At 38.8% G+C, this 21530-nt stretch overlaps 2 protein-coding genes and 1 pseudogene across 3 annotated transcripts; 1 reads left to right on the forward strand and 2 right to left on the reverse strand.

Moving 5' to 3' along the window:
- Nucleotides 1-3061: 3061 nt before the first annotated feature.
- On the reverse strand, nucleotides 3062-6487 carry LOC130994154 (ABC transporter I family member 10-like; annotated as a pseudogene).
- A 194-nt stretch (nucleotides 6488-6681) lies between these two features.
- Nucleotides 6682-7528, forward strand: LOC130996162 (uncharacterized). 2 transcript variants are annotated; one of them, XM_057921669.1, is made up of 3 exons: nucleotides 6682-6923; nucleotides 7077-7161; nucleotides 7317-7528. In XM_057921669.1, the coding sequence occupies exons 1-3, from the start codon at nucleotides 6805-6807 to the stop codon at nucleotides 7353-7355; spliced, it is 243 nt and encodes an 80-aa protein (XP_057777652.1). In that variant the 5' UTR covers nucleotides 6682-6804; the 3' UTR covers nucleotides 7356-7528. The 2 variants fall into 2 exon arrangements, with proteins under 2 accessions (XP_057777652.1, XP_057777653.1); XM_057921670.1 differs by having other exon boundaries at nucleotides 6682-6905.
- A 132-nt stretch (nucleotides 7529-7660) lies between these two features.
- On the reverse strand, nucleotides 7661-10879 carry LOC130996164 (ABC transporter I family member 10-like). Its single transcript, XM_057921673.1, has 5 exons — nucleotides 10536-10879; nucleotides 10138-10224; nucleotides 9061-9186; nucleotides 8853-8975; nucleotides 7661-7987 (listed from the first exon to the last, which is right to left on the reverse strand). Exons 1-5 carry the CDS (start codon nucleotides 10788-10790, stop codon nucleotides 7778-7780), a joined length of 801 nt encoding a protein of 266 aa, XP_057777656.1. The 5' UTR covers nucleotides 10791-10879; the 3' UTR covers nucleotides 7661-7777.
- Nucleotides 10880-21530: the final 10651 nt, after the last annotated feature.

The following is a 21530-nucleotide window of genomic DNA, read 5'->3' on the forward strand; positions in this document are numbered from 1 at the left end:
AGCTAATGTCACTCTAAAAAAGGCATTGAAGGATCCAAACAAAACAACTGAAGGGACGCTCACACTATCCCATCTCAAGCCTGAATACACCCTTTTAGGGAAAATTGTTCAAAAATGCTGGATAGGCGCAACTGGAACGCCAGACAAGGCCTCTCAGCCTCAGAAGAACATTCTGGCTGCTCTACTGAAGGACGGACCCTTCAATTGGGAAGATGCGTATCTCAACCACCTCTTCTGCGAAAATAAAAATACAAGGCCGGCAAATCTTCTACGATAGGGAAACAGGGTATCCCAGATCATCATTCACGGGACGAAGGATTATCCAAATGTCTACTGGCCAGATATGCTGCCATTCTCAGACAAATTCCGACTTCTCAAAGTTGCAAAAGGTGGATCCAAACCTTCTTCCAAAACGAAGGTAATCACAGTCTCCTTCCCTGAGTCAACTGCTTCAGAAGTCCCTGAACCCCCTGTTTCAAATCCTTCCATCCTCACAAATGTACCCCGTCGATCTCGTTCCATCCTTCCAAAAACAACATCCAAGAAATTTTCCAAATAAAAGCCGAAAACTGCCTTCAGAAAGCCTCTCTCTCCAAAATCCAAAGGCAAAGCTGTTTTGGAATTATCCCTATACCAACTCCTACTGGTTTATCTGAGAAAAGTCAAGCAGTCATTGATTTTCAGTCCGAAGCTCAACGAGATGCAAAAAATCACCTCTGACGTCTTTTTGGTGATTTCGATGCATCTCTAGAAGTCTATCAGAACCTTCATAGACTTCTTACCTACACTTTCTTGAAGACGACACCCTGCCCTCAGGTCAACAGTCTTCAAAACACCGAAGCTGAAGACTCGTTTGAAATTGAAGAGGCATATTTTCTCAGCCTCTTTCAAATCACAAGAGTATGGGATGTAATCTATGGATTTGATAGATTTGCCATGGATTATCTGGATTCCATCGGTTATTCCAGACTCCCAACTCCATTCAACAACGATGCTGGCACATCTAAAGTCTCTGAAGAGCCTACAGTCCCTGAACCTGTAGATGATTTACTCATTGCATCGCCACAGTCGCCAGGATCCAATTTCTGAGATCCATCTCCAAGAAGCACCTGCATTCGAGACTGCTCCAGATGCGGACTCTGCAGCTGACTTCACTTCTCCAGAACAACTGATGACTGATCCGATTAGTCAGTTGCAACTTGAGACTTCAACTGTTCTGCCATCCTCAGTTGAAGATGATCAACCCGGTGACGTTGATATTGTTGCACCTCCTTGCTCATCGCCTGCAGCAGAAATGAAATCAGCTGACAATGCTGATCCATCGACTACTGAAGGTCAAATTGAGGATATCACAGAGACTCCTCGACCATCATCACCACCCCTCTTCAACACTGATGAGCCCAGTTATTTCAAAGGCCTCAATGTCAGTCAAAAGCGGATGAATGCTCCATTGCCTGCTGAAGAAGAAGCTCTTTGTTCTGCTCTTCCGAGCATCGCCGAGGCCTCCATCTCATCCCAAGGAGCTCCCATCGCCGAACCACAAGCTGAGGCTCCTCCTGTCAATTCAGAAATTCCGATAGAACACGTTGAACTCCCTCGACCAACCGGACCTGTTCTATTTGATTCTGATGAAGAAACTGATGAGCACCTCACAGTCTGGAAAAGTAGAAGACCGCTCAAAACTCAGTTTCAGGATTCCTGAAGGTACAACAGATCCAGTTGCTGTCCTACTTGAGCATGTCTCCAACCAGCAGTATGAAATCAAGACGCTCAAGCATGAACTCGAACGTCAAGAAATCTACGGTTCCAAGTTTCTGAAAAAGCTTCTCGCTGTTGAACAATAGGCGAGAAATGATATGATTTATCATTCGAAATTGATCAATGATCTTCGAATTGACTTAAAGAAGGCTGAAATCGACCTTCTCGAGTTCAAGAAGGACAGTGAATGACCCTGCCAAAGGCTTTCCCAAAGTCAGGAAAGATCATCACGAGCTGCATCAGTATGTGCTGGAAACAGAAATCAAGACCAAGCAGCAATTTCAGGGGTTCCAAACTCAACTTGACAAACTGCGGATTGAGTTCCTGCAGGATTTCATGATACCAACCGATGCCAAATTGCTTGTTGCAGAGGAGATGCGTCCTGTCCTTGGTCGCATTGCCAAGGTTGAACATCAACTTCAACTCACCCGAGAATCCCCTAACTTTGCGCTCCTTCAGATGATGCTTGACGATATCCAAGAGCTCAAAAGTCGACTCCCTCCTGACGATGCCAAAAAGGGGGAAGAGGATATGAAGAAGCGAGAGTTGAGTTTCGATCTTCCTGCATCTTTGAAAAATAACTTTGCCAAGTCTAAAGATCTTATCTCAAAATTTGCCAAGTCTTCTGTTCAAGCTCCTCCCTCTGCCACAGAAGAATTTAGCAGAAAAAGGGTCCAGAGAAGAAAGCTCCTCAAGAGAATCAGAACCAAAGGCCAAGAAGGCTCTTCACTTGGATGAAGACAAGAGGCTCTCCTTCTTACAGAGTCTTAAGGAAGGACAAAAGCTTCATCACTATGTCAGCGAAGGCCTGATGGTGTCCTACATAGATAAGTTTGAGCATCAAGATCAATGGATACCGTCTGACTTGAATGACTAGTGGGAAAAACTGAAGGAATGTTACACCAAGTGGATGGTCTTTGCCAACATCAAAGGAAACAGGGATTTCCGGAATGAAGCCTGGAAATACTTTCTATTGCAGCAGCCTGAACGAGCACTGGTCATGAGAATGCAAGATACTCAAAGAAAACTTAGAACTGGCATTCCTGACCCCATGAAGAACACGGTGACTCCGCCAAGAATCAAGAACGGAGTCAATAGGGAGAAAATCAAGATGGAGATCAATGCCATCTACAAGATCTGAAATGTGACTCCAGACACCCATCCAACCGATGCAGATGAGATAAGGAAAGTCGTCTTCAACTCGAATATGCAGATGGTGCCGTCTATGCATTTTGCTCATCACATGGTATTATGGTAACACATTTTTGCATGATATGAGGGAGTGATTATTTGTTTAAGCATTTCAACCATAATCCTCCAATTATCATTACCTCAAGTTATGAGAAACCATTAAATAACAATCCTCTGTCACTCCACAAGCAACAAGAAAAGGGAGCAGTAGCCATATATACCTGATCATCTTCATCCAAGAATGATGTAAGTTCATCCAGTAACAATACTTTGCGTGCTTCCGCCAGAGCGCCAGCTATAGCAACCCTTTGCTTCTGACCACCACTAAGGGTCTGGATTGGTCTCTAGACGGTTGACAATAGTGGTCAAACACGCAGAAATATTTAGTGCATAACAATTTGCAATAATTTATAGCTCCTTTTGACATACTTGCAAGTATTCATGCATGCCTACAGCATCCAAAGCTTTAGCCACTCTAGATGTAATCTCATCATTGGTCATACTGAATTTGCCAAGGCCAAACGCCACATCCGCCTCTACAGTGGGCATAACTACCCGCCAAAAGAATGGTGAGATTACGAAAATGGCTTATAAAAATAATTTCTCAGACTAACACAGATTTGAAATATAGCTACATAAACGGAGCGATTCTGAAGACAAAACTGAAGTGGTGAAGACCTTTTAAAGGATTTCAATAGATTAACTTGTACTTTCATTGAAATCCAGAACATTTTCCAGAATTTAGACTTGCCAGAACGAACATCATTTGAATTATAAATAATGCACAGCCCTCAGAAGTTGCACTCAGGTAGAAACATTATTTACTCATCTTTTCACTCTCAATTCTTGTCTCATTTACCTGGCAGAAGTTGCCATTTCTTCTAATGCAAGTATTTGGAGAGCATCTTTCCTTGATACTATAAAAGTTCCTCATCTAGGATCTTTTACTATCTTTTTTTCTTGTGTGTTTTCTCGTGAAAGTAGTGTACATCAAATTTTCACTTGATTCTTCTAACGAACTCCATGGAGATCTTTTCTCTCTTAAATGTTCATAGAATAAGGCATCGGCCAGCAAAGTTTTTGATGTATCCCATGCACCACCTAATTAGGTCCAAGATAATGCCTCCATTTCTCTTAACATTTTTTCTAACATTAACCAAATATACATGAGGAGAAGCATAGCTAAAAATCCACTATAAAGTGTTCAGTTCATTTAGTACCTACACACTAGTTGAGGAAGGATAGCATTTTCCATTATTTATCCAACCAACATGGATCAAACATTTAAGAATCTACATATTCGCCGAATCCAGAGTCATAACAAACTGGACAACACATGTGCAAATTTTTTTGAAATATACTACTAGATTAGTGAATGAATATTAAACTGAATTAATACTCTGATTGCCCGATGACCGTTTCTTGGATTATTATTAATTTATCATACAACGATTAATCTTAACATGCTCCTATGAATTTAATTGCTGCACGTTGGTGTTAGAAAAACTTACTTGTGAAGCGTATGCAAAGGATGTCGATGATCGAATCGAGTGACTCCAGCTCTGACCTTCTGGACTGTATCCCGCTCTGCTTTCACCGTTGGATGGACAACGATCTATGAAAGTCCCAAGGGAGAAACTGCTCACATGTTTTCGGTGCCTCTCTGCTTTGTCAAAACCCTAATTAATTAGTGTGTGTTTTTCCTGAGAGCAGACAACTGTATTTAAATAATAAAATACGTATGGGGCGCCAATTTTAGTGTAGGGGGCGATTTCTCCTTCTACTAGGGCAAGTAGACATTGGGCCAGTCTAGGGACCAGATACAAGGAATAAAGATGAGCCCCAAATAAATTAATTCTCCATGGTCAGCCCAGACCACAATTAATTTATAAGTATTAGTTCATTCCACTAGAGAACCAATGCTGACTTACCCCTTTACTGCCGGTGATGAGTCGGGGCTTGTATTTAGACTTATTAAATCTCCGTATTTAAAATATCTGACATCCATTAATTAATTAGAGCTCTGACAGCTTAAATTAATTAATCTCTTTGTAATCCTTAAGCAGTACCACTCAAACTTTATTATTGTGCCTGAACTTAATCAACCTGCAGGGTTTAGCGCAATAAACCTTATTGAGCTCCTTAAGGGGATGTCATTATCCTATATCGGATACGGATACTAATACAGATAGTCAAATATCATATATTAACCGCTGTCACCCAAGATACAGAGTACTCAAGTTACTATATAACTTTCACTCATAGTAAGTCAAAGTGATACACAAATTAACATATATATCTGAAATCTTATTAGTATTAAGATTTTATTAAGTCACCGAGATCTTGATTCTTCACTTAAGTCAGATAGACGGATACATCTCACTGTGGTCCTATCAATACGTTATGACGTACCAGTATAGACAAGTAGTCAAGACAAACTACTTCCATCTATACCGCAGTCTAAACCGATGACTCATCCTAAAGTCATCTCGACTGTGATCATTTTATATCTCTTAAGGTTATTCCAATTATATGGTCTTCTGTGATCTACAACACACCATATAATCTACTTATATAGAGATAGAGAACATACATATGCAATCATGAACACAATCAGATAGGAGATAAAAACAGTGAACATAGGAATCATTGTATACAAGCATAAAAGGTTCTTGCTTTCAGTATACAAATCCAACAATTAGTGTTTTAAAGTGCTCGTGGCTTATACCAAAACAATTTACCTCGGGAAAACACAAACAAAAAGGGATTTATGGCACATAGAAAATATCTCACTATAGTAGCTATTCCAAGCAGAGAGATTTACAAACGTAACATGTACTTCATAGGTACCTGGTGATCAGGATTCTGAAATACGAAACTCCTGGGCTTCTTCACATGCAAATACCCAGCACTTGGATTCAATAAACCACCCAAAATCTGCAAAGTTTCAAGAAACAAATGCCATTTGTGTTTAAATTAGCAAAATGGGGTTCATGAGATTAGAGAATATTCATTCCCCAATGTTGCAACCATACGCTTCCATGCATGTTTTCATCCTCATGCATCACAAACACCCTAAGTCTATCCAACTGATGCACAGGCGACACAGCACGCCACATTAAAGAAATTAATTATGCTTCCAAGATAGGAATCTCCCCGAAGATCCAAGAAATAAATTCTCGCAGACTTCAAACAAACAATTGACAACAATTCGCACATATATTGCATAAGTGAAAATTATTGTATACCTTTAGAAGGGTAGATTTCCCGCAACCATTGGGGCCTAGAAGCATCCAGAACTGTCCATGGAATGCTGAGAGAGCAATCGGTGAGAATTGGGACAAAATTTCCTTGCCGAGTCCTAACGGAGTAGCTGAGATTCCGACATTCTATTGCTGAAGTGGTGGCGACCGTGGCGGTGGCGGTGTAATTGTCTCCGCTGGAGTGAACACGGTGAAGTGGAAATTGCACGGCCGCGGTGGCGCGAACCACGGCGGTCGCGTTCATTGTCTAAGGAAACAAGAGATTACGCCATGGATTGCGTTCAAGATAAAATATTTATTCTGCCATGTTTGATTACACAAATCTATCTATATATTATATGAAAACACAGTTTATGGCAATTTAGCAAAATTTCCATAAACTGTGTTTTCATAGACTGTTATTTGCTAAATTGCCATAAATTGTGTTTTCATATAATTGCCATAAAGGGGCAGCACAATTTGTAACAGTTATCCATGTTATGGATTTCGTCGTTCCATTAGACTGTTAGTTGATAACTTGATATTAAAATCTCAGTTTGGAAGTTGCCATAGTAGTACTTGATATGACCAGGCTGTTACAATCTCAGAACTGATGTATCTTTATCCATTTATTACTTGTATAGGTGCAAACAGATACTTCTATTTGTGCTTGAATGATTTGATTGCTTTCGGTGGAGGTGCAAGCTTTGCTCTGTGCTTGAACGAAGATCTGTGAGTTCTTTCACCGCATGTTTCGCTAAGCTTATTAAGTAAAGTTGCAATTACAATTACTGAAATAGTATAAGGGGCTTTCAGTGAAAAAATTGGAACATTTTGAAGAAGATTTTATAAGCTCGTGACATCGTATATGATTCTTCGTTGCAGATTATCTGGAACCAGTGGCCCTTGTGAAACATTTGGGAACTCGTGTTTAGCTCATGTTCAAGAGTTTGTATTGAAGGATGTTGAGGTACTCTTTCTATTTTCCCCTTCATAACTTGTATTTCCAATTGGGAATTGAAAGAACTATTGATAAATGTAGTATTTTACAAAAAATAATCACGTTACTTTTATATTAAAAGTATATACAGGTTTTGCTAACCCTTATGCTTGTTCCTCTCGCAGCTGTGGGGTTTTACGCACGCATCTCAATACCTTACATGAAGCAAAAGAGTACAGTTTGTTATTGTGTTATAACTTTATATAATGGGGTTATTTGAAAGACCAATTCTTTCATTTTAATTTATTTTTTATTTCACTAAACATGTACGCATGTATGTATGGTGATGGTTCATGGGTTGGTTGAAATTATATTCAATATTTATCTAACTTGTGTTACATCTTTGCATTTCGAGCAATATCCAGTTTTATGTATTTATTCCCTTTTCTATTTCAAATGTATATAGGCTTTTGATGGCAAGAATTTTATGCTTTTTGCCAAAAGGCTAGCAATATAACCATTATCTACATTACAAATTAATGTATGGCAGATTTTGATTCACTATTGAAGTCGAGTAAAGAGAAAGTAGATATCGGTATACAAGTAGAGCTTAAAAATATGAAAAGATACATGACATTGTGACTACTCAAGAATTAATTTGCTTAATGTAAGAGGCTTGCTTAGACTCAACAAAATTCTTTATGGTAGAAGCATTGCCTTGTAAAACAACCTTGCCATCTTCCATGTAGACGGCACCATCTGCATATTCGAGTTCTTCTAAACGGTGTGTAACCCATAATGCTGTAGTTCCTTTGGAACTAGCCACAGAGCTTTGAACTGCTCTTACAACCCCAACCTATCAAAAAAAGACGATCATCATTGTTCAAATGTGAATGTTGCATCTCAACAGAATTTTCCATGACGAAAAATTATAAATAAGCAGCGTTAAAGGCCCGGATGTCATACTATATAGAGAAAATGGAGGAACAAAGAATTCCTACACAACTGACATGCACATAGTAGGTTGATGCATATAAGCTAGAACCCTCTTCAAATACACTCTGGCATGCAGCAATTATATGAAGGCATGACCAAATAAGTAAGACCGCAGGTCACAACATCCACACCTAAAACAAACTTATTTGAAGTGATCTTGATTAATATCTAAAAGCTGAATAGACTTCGATCATTCTGTGACCACTATATTTTGATTTCAGGCATCCCAAATGAATAATCCTCAACTTAAAAATATGTATAGACCTTTTCTCCAAACAATAATAATAATATTTATAGACCAATTCACACGCAGCTGTGCATATATATTACCAACCATATATCTCAAGATCCCATTATAACCAACGTGCAAGTGTGATGGTATATGTGCTTTCTATATGATCATTGCCATTTACCCAGCAGAAGTGATTCCACTATCTCTAGGATGTAGGTATTTGATATATCAATTTTTTTTCCTTTTGGTAGATAATTTGGATATCTCAATTTTACTTTTCTGCGATGGGTTCTAAACTTGTGGTTCTTCTATGCATTTTGCTCATCACATGGTATTATGGTAACACATTTTTGCATGATATGAGGGAGTGATTATTTGTTTCAGCATTTCACCCATAATCCTCCAATTATCATTAGCTCAAGTTATGAGAAACCATTAAATAACAATCCTCTGTCACTCCACAAGCAACAAGAAAAGGGAGCAGTAGCTATACCTGATCATCTTCATCCAAGAATGATGTAAGTTCATCCAGTAACAATACTTTGCATGCTTCCGCCAGAGCGCCAGCTATAGCAACCCTTTGCTTCTGACCACCACTAAGGGTCTGGATTGGTCTCTAGACGGTTGACAATAGTGGTCAAGCACGCAGAAATATTTAGTTCATAACAATTTGCAATAATTTATAGCTCCTTTTGACATACTTGCAAGTATTCATGCATGCCTACGGCATCCAAAGCTTTAGCCACTCTAGATGTAATCTCATCATTGGCCATACTGAATTTGCCAAGGCCAAACGCCACATCCACCTCTACAGTGGGCATAACTACCTGCCAAAAGAATGGTGAGATTACAAAAATGGCTTATAAAAATAATTTCTCAGACTAACACAGATTTGAAATATAGCTACATAAACGGAGCGATTCTGAAGACAAAACTGAAGTGGTGAAGACCTTTTAAAGGATTTCAATAGATTAACTTGTACTTTCATTGAAATCCAGAACATTTTCCAGAATTTAGACTTGCCAGAACGAACATCATTTGAATTATAAATAATGCACAGCCCTCAGAAGTTGCACTCAGGTAGAAACATTATTTACTTATCTTTTCACTCTCAATTCTTGTCTCATTCACCTGGCAGAAGTTGCCATTTCTTCTAATGCAAGTATTTGGAGAACATCTTTCCTTGATACTATAAAAGTTCCTCATCTAAGATCTTTTACTATCTTTTTTTCTTGTGTGTTTTCTCGTGAAAGTAGTGTACATCAAATTTTCACTTGATTCTTCTAACGAACTCCATGGAGATCTTTTCTCTCTTAAATGTTCATAGAATAAGGCACCGGCCAGCAAAGTTTTTGATGTATCCCATGCACCACCTAATTAGGTCCAAGATAATGCCTCCATTTCTCTTAACATTTTTTCTAACATTAACCAAATATACATGAGGAGAAGCATAGCTAAGTGTTCAGTTCATTTAGTACCTACACACTAGTTGAGGAAGGATAGCATTTTCCATTATTTATCCAACCAACATGGATCAAACATTTAAGAATCTACATATTCGCCGAATCCAGAGTCATAACAAACTGGACAACACCTTTGCAAAATTTTCTGAAATATACTACTAGATTAGTGTTTTAAAGTGCTCGTGGCTTATACCAAAACAATTTACCTTGGGAAAACACAAACAAAAAGGGATTTATGGCACATAGAAAATATCTCACTATAGTAGCCATTCCAAGTAGAGAGATTTACAAACGTAACATGTACTTCATAGGTACCTGGTGATCAGGATTCTGAAATACGAAACTCCTGGGCTTCTTCACATGCAAATACCCACCACTTGGATTCAATAAACCACCCAAAATCTGCAAAGTTTCAAGAAACAAATGCCATTTGTGTTTAAATTAGCAAAATGGGGTTCATGAGATTAGAGAATATTCATTCCCCAATGTTGCAACCATACGCTTCCATGCATGTTTTCATCCTAATGCATCACAAACACCCTAAGTCTATCCAACTGATGCGCAGGCGACACAGCACGCCACATTAAAGAAGTTAATTCTGCTTCCAAGATAGGAATCTCCCCGAAGATCCAAGAAATAAATTCTCGCAGACTTCAAACAAACAATTGACAACAATTCGCACATATATTGCATAAGTGAAAATTATTGTATACCTTTAGAAGGGTAGATTTCCCGCAACCATTGGGGCCTAGAAGCATCCAGAACTGTCCAGATGGAATGCTGAGAGAGCAATCGGTGAGAACTGGGACAAAATTTCCCTGCCGAGTCCTAACGGAGTAGCTGAGATTCCGACATTCTATTGCTGAAGTGGTGGCGACGGTGGCGGTGTAATTGTCTCCGCTGGAGTGAACACGGTGAAGTGGAAATTGCACGGCCGCGGTGGCGCGAACCATGGCGGTCGCGTTCATTGTCTAAGGAAACAAGAGATTACGCCATGGATTGTGTTCAAGATAAAATATTTATTCTGCCATGTTTGATTACCATAAACTGTGTTTTCATATAATTTCCATAAACAGTGGCGGAGCCAGGATTTTTTTTGGGGGGGGCTGAACTGTTACGGGGGTTCGGGGGCGGTAGCCCCCGCGAAATTTTTTTTGGGGGCATTCATTACATTTTAGACATTTTTTACTAAAATACAAATATAATAATAAAAATAACAACATTTTCATAGATAATATAGTTCAAAACATTTACTAAAATTTTTTTATGGGGGCATTCAATACATTTTAGACATTTTTTACTAAAATACAAATATAATAATAATAATAACAATATTTTCATAGATAATATAGTTCAAAACATTTACTAAAAATTTTTTTGGGGGCATTCAATACATTTTAGACATTTTTTACTAAAATACAAATATAATAATAATAAATAACAATATTTTCATAGATAATATAGTTCAAAACATTTACTAATTTTTTTTTTTGGGGCATTCAATACATTTTAGACATTTTTTACTAAAATACAAATATAATAATAATAATAACAACATTTTTAGACATTATATAAAAAAAAAATCAAAATTTGGGGGGGGGAGGGGCTCTAGCCCCCCCTGGCTACGCCCCTGGCCATAAAGGGGCAACACAATTTGCCCGCAATCCCTAAGGATGGCTTAACCGGGGTTATGACTCGGGAAGGGGATTAAAAAGCGGGGAAAGAAAGGGGCATTTACTTAACAATCAAACATTTTACGAAAAGAAACATTTATTTATATAACACTAGGATCATAACTGATCACTTGGAAAAGTACAAGACGTTCGATCGGGAAGGCCCGTCAAAGTGGATTACCCAACAAAAGAGTATCATACTTGAAATAAAACATTAGCATAATCAGAGTATCTTGCAGCGGAAAAATGTGTGAGTTATACATATGAAGATATATACTCAAGGTTACATTACTGTTCTATGTCAAAAGAGTACATCCGCTCAACTCCACTTATAAATAATTGAAATAAAATGACACCATTTAATAATTAATTTAAAGGTTCATATGTAATTAAATTAATCAAGCTCAATTTAAATTAAATAAATAAGAGCTCAAATGATTTAAATAAATACAAGCCCAAACTAATTAAATAAATTAGATCCATCCAATTTTATTAATAAAGAAGCCAAAACATTTAAATTAAAATAGGCCCAAATCCTTTAAATAAAAGAAGCCCATCAGAATTTTATTTAAAAGGGCCTGAGCCCAACAGATATGGAAGCCCAAGGCCCATCTCAATTCTTAACCTAAACACACATACATTAAAACACCTTCAAGCACACACACATCAGCCCAGCCCACGTCTCACCACTCTCTCTCTCTATCGGTGCTCTGCCGCCGCCTCCCCGACGGCGGTGCCCGCCGGACGGAGGCCGGCGTCGCCCCTCTCCTCTCTCCCTGAACTCTTTCCCCCTCTCTTCTCCTCTATCTCTCTCGCTCTCTCGGCCGCTGGACCCAGGCGCAGCAGACACCACCACCGCGGTGCGCCGCCATCGCCGGGCCGCCGCCTGCTCCCTCATTCTCACGGCAGATCCGCCGCGACCTGAAGACCACGGCGCCGTCGCTCATCTCGCCATCTCCCTTTCTCCCTCGTTCTCACCTTCTCTCTTTCTCACTGACTCACACACACACGCACTCAGACACGGCGTATGCCGCGCCGCCGCATCGTCCTCCCCTTCGCCGGTGGACAGACGACCAGGAGCCGCCGCCTCCGTCGTCCGTGGAATTTAAAGGTAAGCCCTAATTCACTCTCCTCTTTCCTCATTTTCCCCTTTTCAAATTAAAACTGAAAACCCCTCTCCTCTTTTCCTCTCTATGGCAGAACGGAAACCACCACGTGGCTCCGCCGCCTTCCGTCGACCACCGGCAGCCACCGCGGCTGCCGTCCCCTGACCTCGACTCACACACACAGCAGGGTTCAAGCCACATGTTCAAAAAAAAAAAAAAATTAGGCATAGGATTCCATTTAGCAACTATCATACTTATACTGTAATTGATCAATTGTAAACTGTACACAAACATTCATTCATGTAAATTAATCCTTCATGTAATTAGGGGAAAACCTTGGATTGGTGGTGAATGTTGCTTGTCTCTGCAGAATTGATATATCACATAAGTTAGAATTGTTGTGAAGAAGAATGAATTGTTGTGAAGAAGAATTGATCTGCAGAATTGATATATCACATAAGTTAGAATTGTTGTGAAGAAGAATGAATTGTTGTGAAGAAGAATTGAATGAGATGAAATATCTTCACTCTATTACCTTGTAATCTGTTGGGGGTGAAACTTGCTGCAGAGGTGGGCATGGGTGAGGTGAGATAGTGGGATAGGTTTTAAAGAAGGGGAATGTGGATGATTTTGTGACCATGCATCCCTTAATTTCACTTAGACTACCTTTATCAACAATCTGCACCAATCTAACTTTTTAATAAAAAATTTATTTTTCTCTTTTCCACATACACAATCTATAATTTAATAACCTTATGTTTTATCAATAACCTACTACAACTTAAATACTTTTTCTTTTTTTATTATTTGTTGTCATATTTTTTAATTATAAAATGCCAAATGGCATTATCTCATTTAATTGAAAAGGTGGATGACCTTGGTTGGTCTGCAACTTTTTGGACAACCGGTTGTCAAGCTTTTCAATATTTTAATAATTTTTTGATTTAATTTTTTTGTCTTTTTGTGATGACCGATTGTAGATGATCATGAATAAATGTAGTCTTAGCAAAAATATCTAAAGATTAAAGAAATATTTAAAGACTAACACATTAATAATCATCCTAATAAGTAAGCTCAATCTTATATAAATACATTAACATATACAAGTTCAATTCTCATTGAAGCATAAAATTCATTTGGGCTTGCCACTAACATAAATTAAATAACTCATTGGTTCAAGTAAACAATCGATAAAAGATTCATATTTAACACTTCAGTGTTAAATCCTTGATAATAAATTAATGGACTCAAAATATATTTTGAGTGTATCATTCATTGAAAATAAAAATAAATCATCACGTACATAAATCATCAAATTCATATAAGTCCGTATTTCATTAATGGATGCTGAACCCTAATTACCATAATCAATCCTTAAATCAGTAATTAAAAGTCTATAATCCTTAATAAAAAGTCGGGGCATTACATACTATCCCTCTTAAAATAAATTTCGTCCCGAAATTTGTACCTCAGAAAATAACTCTGAGTACTTCACCTTCCTGTTAGACCCTTGTCTATTCTTGACCATGATATATTCATAGGTCCCTTACTAGCGGTATCGACTTAGGGGGTGTATTCGTTGTGGATTTCCACAGACTTTAAAAAGTCAATGGAATTTAAATTCCATGGAATTCCCATAGATTTCAGACGACTTTCAAAGAATTCGTGGTTGGATTTCACCCCGATTTTCACTGATTTTCGAAGACTTTACGGGATAATTTTGGAATTGAATTCCATGAAACCAGCGCCCGCTAGAGAAGATCCAGCGATCGCTGAGTTCCAACGAGCGCTGGAAACCCAGCGACCGCTGGGTTCCAGCGATATAAAAAGTTTCACCATCCCAATTTTTCCTTCTTGCACCAAATCCTCCACTCCCGGCGGCCATTTTCGGCGAAAGTCTGAGCTTTTTCGGAGTCACAAAAAGCTTTCTATATCTAATGGAACCGGTTTCCAATATTTACGGATGAGTAGGCGCTCAGGAGCATTTGCTGCCACCCTTGGCCGTCGGCTCGGTAAGATTTCACGGCTCATTCAGTTTATATGTATTATTTCTTGAGATAATCGGAGGAACATGGTTTATGTATTGCGTGAACGTGACATTTTCTTTTACTTCCATTGCTTCTAATTTAATCTTTATTTGTGAGGTCTTCTAATTCAAAAAGTAGCTCAATTCCTGATCAGACATATTTGGAATTAACTTTTGTAAAAAATCAGCTTAGATTTTTCAATTAACTTGTTATTTTGTAAACAAGCAGCTTAGTTTTTTCCAGAAGAATCAATAACCTTTCGCGCGTGTGTGTATGGGCCTTCATTTCATAGAATGAATGAGGCAAGTTAGTCTCCAGCGAAGCAGCAGCGGTAGTCGGCGGCGATCTCTACTCCGGGCGAGCAGTAGCAGCTCCAGCGGCGCTCGTCGGCCCAAGCGGCGGCGGCGACGTTGGACTTCGCCGAAGTCAGAGATGGAGGGAAATGAGTGTCGGTAGAAAGTGAGAGAGAGAGGCGAGAATTCTGAAAAAAAAAAGGGTGAAAAAAGGGCGAGAATTGATTGAAGCTTTTCCCCTTTTTTATCTCTCTGCAACCTTTCTTCAGTAAGTTTGATTGAACGATTGCTGAGTTCCAGCGCTCACTGGCTTCTTGGCCGCGGGCGCTGGAACTCAGCGCTCGCTTAAAACTTCATAGATTTCAATTCTCGTGGTTTTTGGCTGGATTTCGTCGTGTGTATTTTTTGGATGAAATCCATGAAAGTCATTCCGGATTTTAAGTCAATGGAATAACGAATACACCTAGATTAGTATGGATTTTAAAAAGTCTTGAACGAATACACCTAGATTTATATAGACTTTTAAAAGTCTTGAACGAATACACCCAGATTTCTGCAGACTTTTAAAAGTATTGAACGAATACACCCAGACTTTTAAAATCCATAGAAATCCATCAAATTCCACAACGAATACACCCCCCTTAGTCTTTAGTACCTGAACTTCCCGATCTAAGATAGAATTGGATCTTCCTTCGTAACTCAAATATTGACTAATAACAATGTTGTTCTTATGGATCATATGCTTTGAATCGTAAACATACTTCTTTATTCGCGACACATGGGATACATTACGCACATTCTCAAAGCTTCGAGCTAACGCCAACCAGTAAGTTATGGCCTATCCTTTCTACAATCTCGTATGAGCCTATAAAACGGGGTTTAGGTTTACCATTCACATTGAATCCAATGATTTCTCTTGATGGAGAAACTTTTATGGAAATTATCTCTCCACTTTCACATCATAGGTCAATTCATCATTTGTCAACATATGACTCTGTCAATCATGACCCTTTTTTATTCACTATCAAATTTGACGGATGATTTCAATCATCTAGTCATTTCATCCCGACAAAGTGGTGATCTATATTTCCTCACGTATAACGCCTCATTTGCCAACCTATCGATAGTCGATTGATAATTGGTATTATATGTCTCACAATGAGTGGCAAAAACATGTTCTCAGCTTTTACCCCGGTTTAGCTCTGTCGTCCTCAACATACCTTATTAGTAATTTCTATGTCGTTTAAGCGGAACTATAATGACTAATATCTCTAAAGCATTCTTAAGGCAACTTAAACAGTTTGTAAGGAGACCAACCATTTCGAGCATGTAGGCAGTTAGCCTAAAACGCCGTTATAAACTTTTATTCATTCATCGATGGAATCTTGAGTCATGTGGGCATTGACTGCCCCCTTTCGTGACAACCTTTGCTTAAGTCTGAAGGATTCAAAAAATCCATCTCGACAAAGAAATCTATTTGTTCGTTAAGGGCTCGGTTTGTCCCAAACACGACATTAAGCTTGACTTTATGAGCTCGAAGACTCAAAGTAACAATATGATATGTTGTAAAACCTTCACTTGCTAGCACGCAAGACATATTTCAACAAATGAGGTTACATCTCGTTTCATTCCTCTTAACTAGAATTTTTTTTTTCTAGATCTTAATATATCTTAGTACTTCCTGGTGATAGTATAAGGGTGACATGGCTTTATCTTATTCTTAAGTTCATTGTCATGGAGATGCATATCTTTCCTTCAAATAAGAAAGCATTATATGATTCCTCGAGGTAATTCTTGAAACTTCTTATCCTTATTCTTACTCTTAACTTCTCATCCTTCATTCGTGCTCCTACCACCATTTTCCTCAAGCTGGGTGGTTTAATCACTTCTATCATCATCTTATCCTATCTTAGACGAGACCTTCTGGCTCACTGCATCATCTACTACATTGGTCTTGTCCATGTGATGGTTAATACCAAAATCATAATCCTTTACGGGTTCAACCCATCCTCTTTGTCTCATCAGCTACTACAAATTCCTTATCTGGTTTTAGAATCTCTAGCACTAGTGCGATAATGAACTTTTCCATGAGCTGTTGAAAACTCGCCTTACTTCAACCCAAGTATACTTAATGCCCCTCTCCTTTTTTTGAGTAACTGCGTAATCGGCCTCGCTATTTTTGAAAATCCCTCGTGAATTCTTGATAGTAGCCAGTCAATCCTAATAAACTTCTTATCTCATTTGGAGTTGTTGGTGACCTCCATCCTTGCACCGCTCCCACCTTAGTGGGGTCCACTTTGATTCCTTCTGATGACACGATGTGTCCCAAAAATATAACTTCTTTTAGCCAAAACTCACACTTGCTGAATTTGGCATAAAGTCGTTCATCCCTTAGTCCTTAAGTGCTCTTTATGTTCCTCTTCGTTCTTGGAGTAGATGAGGATATCATCTATGAATACTAAGACAAACTTGTCCAAGTAGGGGTGGAATACTCTATTCATGAGGTCCATGAATATAACTGGCGCATTTGTTAGTCCGAACGGCACAACTACAAACTCATAGTGGCCATATCTTGTTTGAAACGCCGTCTTAGGTATATCTTCTTGTCTGAGCTTCAACTGGTGATACCCTGACCTTAAATCGATCTTTGAAAACACGCTCGCGCCCTTGAGTTGATTGAACAGATCGTCTATTCTTGGCAAAGGATATTTGTTCTTGAGTGGTAGCTTATTCAGCTCTCTGTAATCGATGCACATTCTCAAAGTGCCGTCTTTCTTCTTGACAAACAAAACTGGCGCTCCCCATGGAGATACACTAGGTCTGATGAAACCTAGGTCCAATAATTCCTGTAATTGGATCTTTAGCTCATCCAATTCCTTTGGAGCCATCCTGTAGGGTGCTTTTGAAACTGGTGCTGATCCTGGTTCCAAGTCAATGGTAAATTCTACTTGTCTATTGGGTGGCAGTCTTGGTAAGTTATCTGGATAATCATAATGGAATTCACGTATAACTTCTACGTCCTCGACTGTCCTTTCTGTTCTAGCTCCTCCGTTTAGGTATACAAGGAAAGCTTGGTAATGTTTCTTATTTATCACCTTCATGGCTTGTATGTATGAAATAACTGATATTCTCTCCTTATACTTATCTCTTGAAAACTTAATGCGTCTATTCCTGAAGGTTTGAAGGAGATTTCCCATTCAATGCATAAATCGTAGCATATAGTTCTCAGCTAACCAGTCCATTCTTAAGGTTACATCTACGTTCCATATTGGTATAACATCAAGTTATTTGCTACCGCCTTAAGTGATCCTACATTCAATTACAGGTTCATATAACTACGCGTTACTATCGTTGTCCCTTTTACGGGTGAAAAGTTTTTTCATGTCTTGATCACTTTGTTCAGTTTGAATTTGTGTCGGGTGATTCCCTGGCATAACTACCTTGGCGTCTAGAGTTTTGCTGAGCAATTCAAAGTACGTAAACTCATCGTGGTTGGCGAGTGCCATTCTTATCTCATACTTTAGGCCAGGGCAAAACTTCTTCGGGATCTTTTCATTGGTGTCCACCTATTGTGGGGCATAACGGACATGCCACAACAAATGTGGTCATACTCGGTCATATATATCCTGTTTTGCTTCATATTGAACATTTTTGTTTCTCTCCTCCTATCGCAGATATTGAAAATATATGTCATATGTGTCCGTCTTAAAGTCTTTCTAAGACAAGTTTGCTAACATTCTTGAGTCATTGCTTTTCTTTTGGCCTCCCACCAAAATCTGTAGATCTAGTCAACTGGAACGCAACACATGAAGTCGTTTTTGTGCGGTACAAAGAAAATCAAAGGTTCTCATCATCGTCTTAATCTAGAGTTTACACTCAACTGGATTCTTGGTTTCAATAAATAAAACAAGCTCTACTCGAGAAAAAGTTCCTCAACCTTTCGTAATGGTTCATTTCTGTTCCCACCTTGTTTCTAGTTCCTCGTCTACGAGACATTCTATTTTCAAGAGAAAAGTGATAATCAACACATTCCTTGCCACATATTACATGTGTAAGGATTCGATCGTAAAACCATCATAGACAAAACAACTCAAGTCTTTGTGCTGAAACCCTACATTACGGTTTATACTCTAAATTGCTAACAAAATGTATGGTTGATAATACTCATAGGAGAAGAACTAATGTCAACTAATTTTAGACACAAACTGATGGACAGTTAACCAAGCTATAGTTTGGGTGACTTACTAAGTCAATATACTAACACTTCTTAGTCGTATACCTCAAAAGAATCTACTAGGGCAACTCCAGTTGCAAAAGGTCAAATCTCAAATGATATCAAAATAAAGTGTTGCAGAAAATTTGTTCAAGAGACTCAAATAAATAACCAGACGGTAGAAGGGAGTAACTACCAGGTCGAACAAAATGACCTTGATGAGGAGTAATATATGCGGAGCAGATGAATGAACGCGGACAAAGGAAATCACTAGGGTCAGAGGAACGGATCTCGCCAGAGGAATGGCTCTCGCCAGAGGAACGGCTCTCGCCAGAGGAGTCACTAAAGGCAGAAAGGTGATATGCCCACGCGCCAGAGCAGAGGAATCGCCCGTCTACGGGCAAAATTACCACTATGCCCTTGACCACGCGGGGAGCATGCTTTTAGAGATAAAATTAATATTTTACCCCTAGCATGTAATCTATAAATACATGTGCGCCTATACCCTGTAACACACGCTCTCTCTACTTTAATACTACATCAATTTTACTCTTGTTCCCGGCAATTCAGCTATTTTCTCTCAACCTTTACGTTCAAATACTAGGTAAAACTTATAATCTCATAATAATTCACCAATAAAATCATCACCCGTTCATTCACGATTCACCAGACCTAGAGTGAGAACCTATCTGATTTTTCAACTGAAGTTGAGAATACAGGGGTTTATACACCCAAAAGACGTCTACTGAGATTTGGATCATGCGGACTGGCGAGGTCCAACATAATCACTTCCCAGTTACACGGGAAACATCGTCCCGAAATTTGGTAATTCTAGGTCTTCTAAATTCTCATCATACTATACATAACAAAACTTAAGTTCGTAACAGTAAGCTAATAGCTCAAACTTAGGGTCCTATCTCCTGGACTTATATTCCGAACGTTCAACATTCTTCCATAAGTAGACATATTACAACATAGTAATGTAACAGTCCAATCATATTCTTTCTATAACTCATCATGTAATAAAGTCAATTCGAGGTTCTGTCATGTGTGAACTATCGAACGTAGAGACTATGCTTAAAAACCTTCGTGGTGTAACGCCCATCTTGAAGTTATCTCATGCCACCTTTTGTTGACTTTCTTTCAACGTGGCACGTATCTTTTTAGTCTATCTTTGAGTTTCAACGAAACTACAATCTCCCGAAGGAAACCCAAAACACTCGAAGGTGTTCAGTCATTTTTCTCATTCGACATATCAACCATCTAGTTTATAGGAATATCCTATTAATCCATCAATCTATGTTCTTTTCTAATTATGATCATTTAACTCATAACAATCTATGTTCCTTGGAAAACGTGTCCATGTCCTTTCATTCGTACAATCGTAACAACATAATATGCACAAATTGTGTCATAAAAAGGTAAAGCATCAACATTTCATTCATAACATGCGTTTCACAATCACATCCTTGCAACTGTTTAAAACCATAACATAATTAAACATTGTAACTTCAGTTGCCTTTTTCTTTGATCGAGCGTGATGCAATGGAGTGTTGAGCGGTGTCGTATGAACCCATATTAGTCTAGTGACTCGATCTAGACTTTACTTTGAAATGAACTTCTAGGGTCCAGAGCAAACGAACTGCTCTGATACCACTCTGTCACAGCGGAAATACTTTGTTTCGCAATAGCCTTTGTAGAGCACGTTGTTAATATTTAGTTTCTCTTTGCAGTTAATCAGTATTAAGTTTATCAATTGTAAGAACACAAGTAGGAAAGTAAAACTGAAAGCTGTAAATAACACAGAGATTTTTACGTGGTTCGGAAAACACTTCCTACATCTACGGTCGGTTGATCAGACTAACAACTTCACTCTGCAAGTGCTTACGGGTGCACTGCAAACCTATCCGTGTGCTTAGCCGGGTGCACACAACCGAATCAACTGAAGATTCAATCTTCAGTACCAACAACTTCACTCTTGTTGGATTTCTCACTCCTAGCATGAACTGGCACTAGGATCTCACGGAGTCAGAGTACCTTTCTGAACTCCTTTTCAACTCCAACACTCGATTCTATCGGTCGAATGGAGGTTTGAAATCTTGCCAACTAAACTTCAAAGAACAAGTTCTTTGGAGCTAGTTTTGACCTAGGCTCTGGGTAAACAGAGGTTTGCCTAAGGTCTAAGAGAATATATGTAACCAGCAGTGACTGATTTTTGGCGTTGGTATTCTCTTCTTCGATTCAAGCTTTGGCTGAGAAATAATTTTTGGCTGAGAAATAATTTTGGCAGAGTTTTCAGCTTATGTCGTTGAATCGGTGAAGATTGAAGTGATCCTCGAGCGCTATTTATAGGAGAGGTCTTGAATAGATCCGTTGGCGGAGAACGTCTTCAAGAT

The sequence above is a fragment of the Salvia miltiorrhiza genome, chromosome 7 (genome assembly GCF_028751815.1).
Source record: "Salvia miltiorrhiza cultivar Shanhuang (shh) chromosome 7, IMPLAD_Smil_shh, whole genome shotgun sequence".
Taxonomy (NCBI): Eukaryota; Viridiplantae; Streptophyta; class Magnoliopsida; order Lamiales; family Lamiaceae; genus Salvia; species Salvia miltiorrhiza.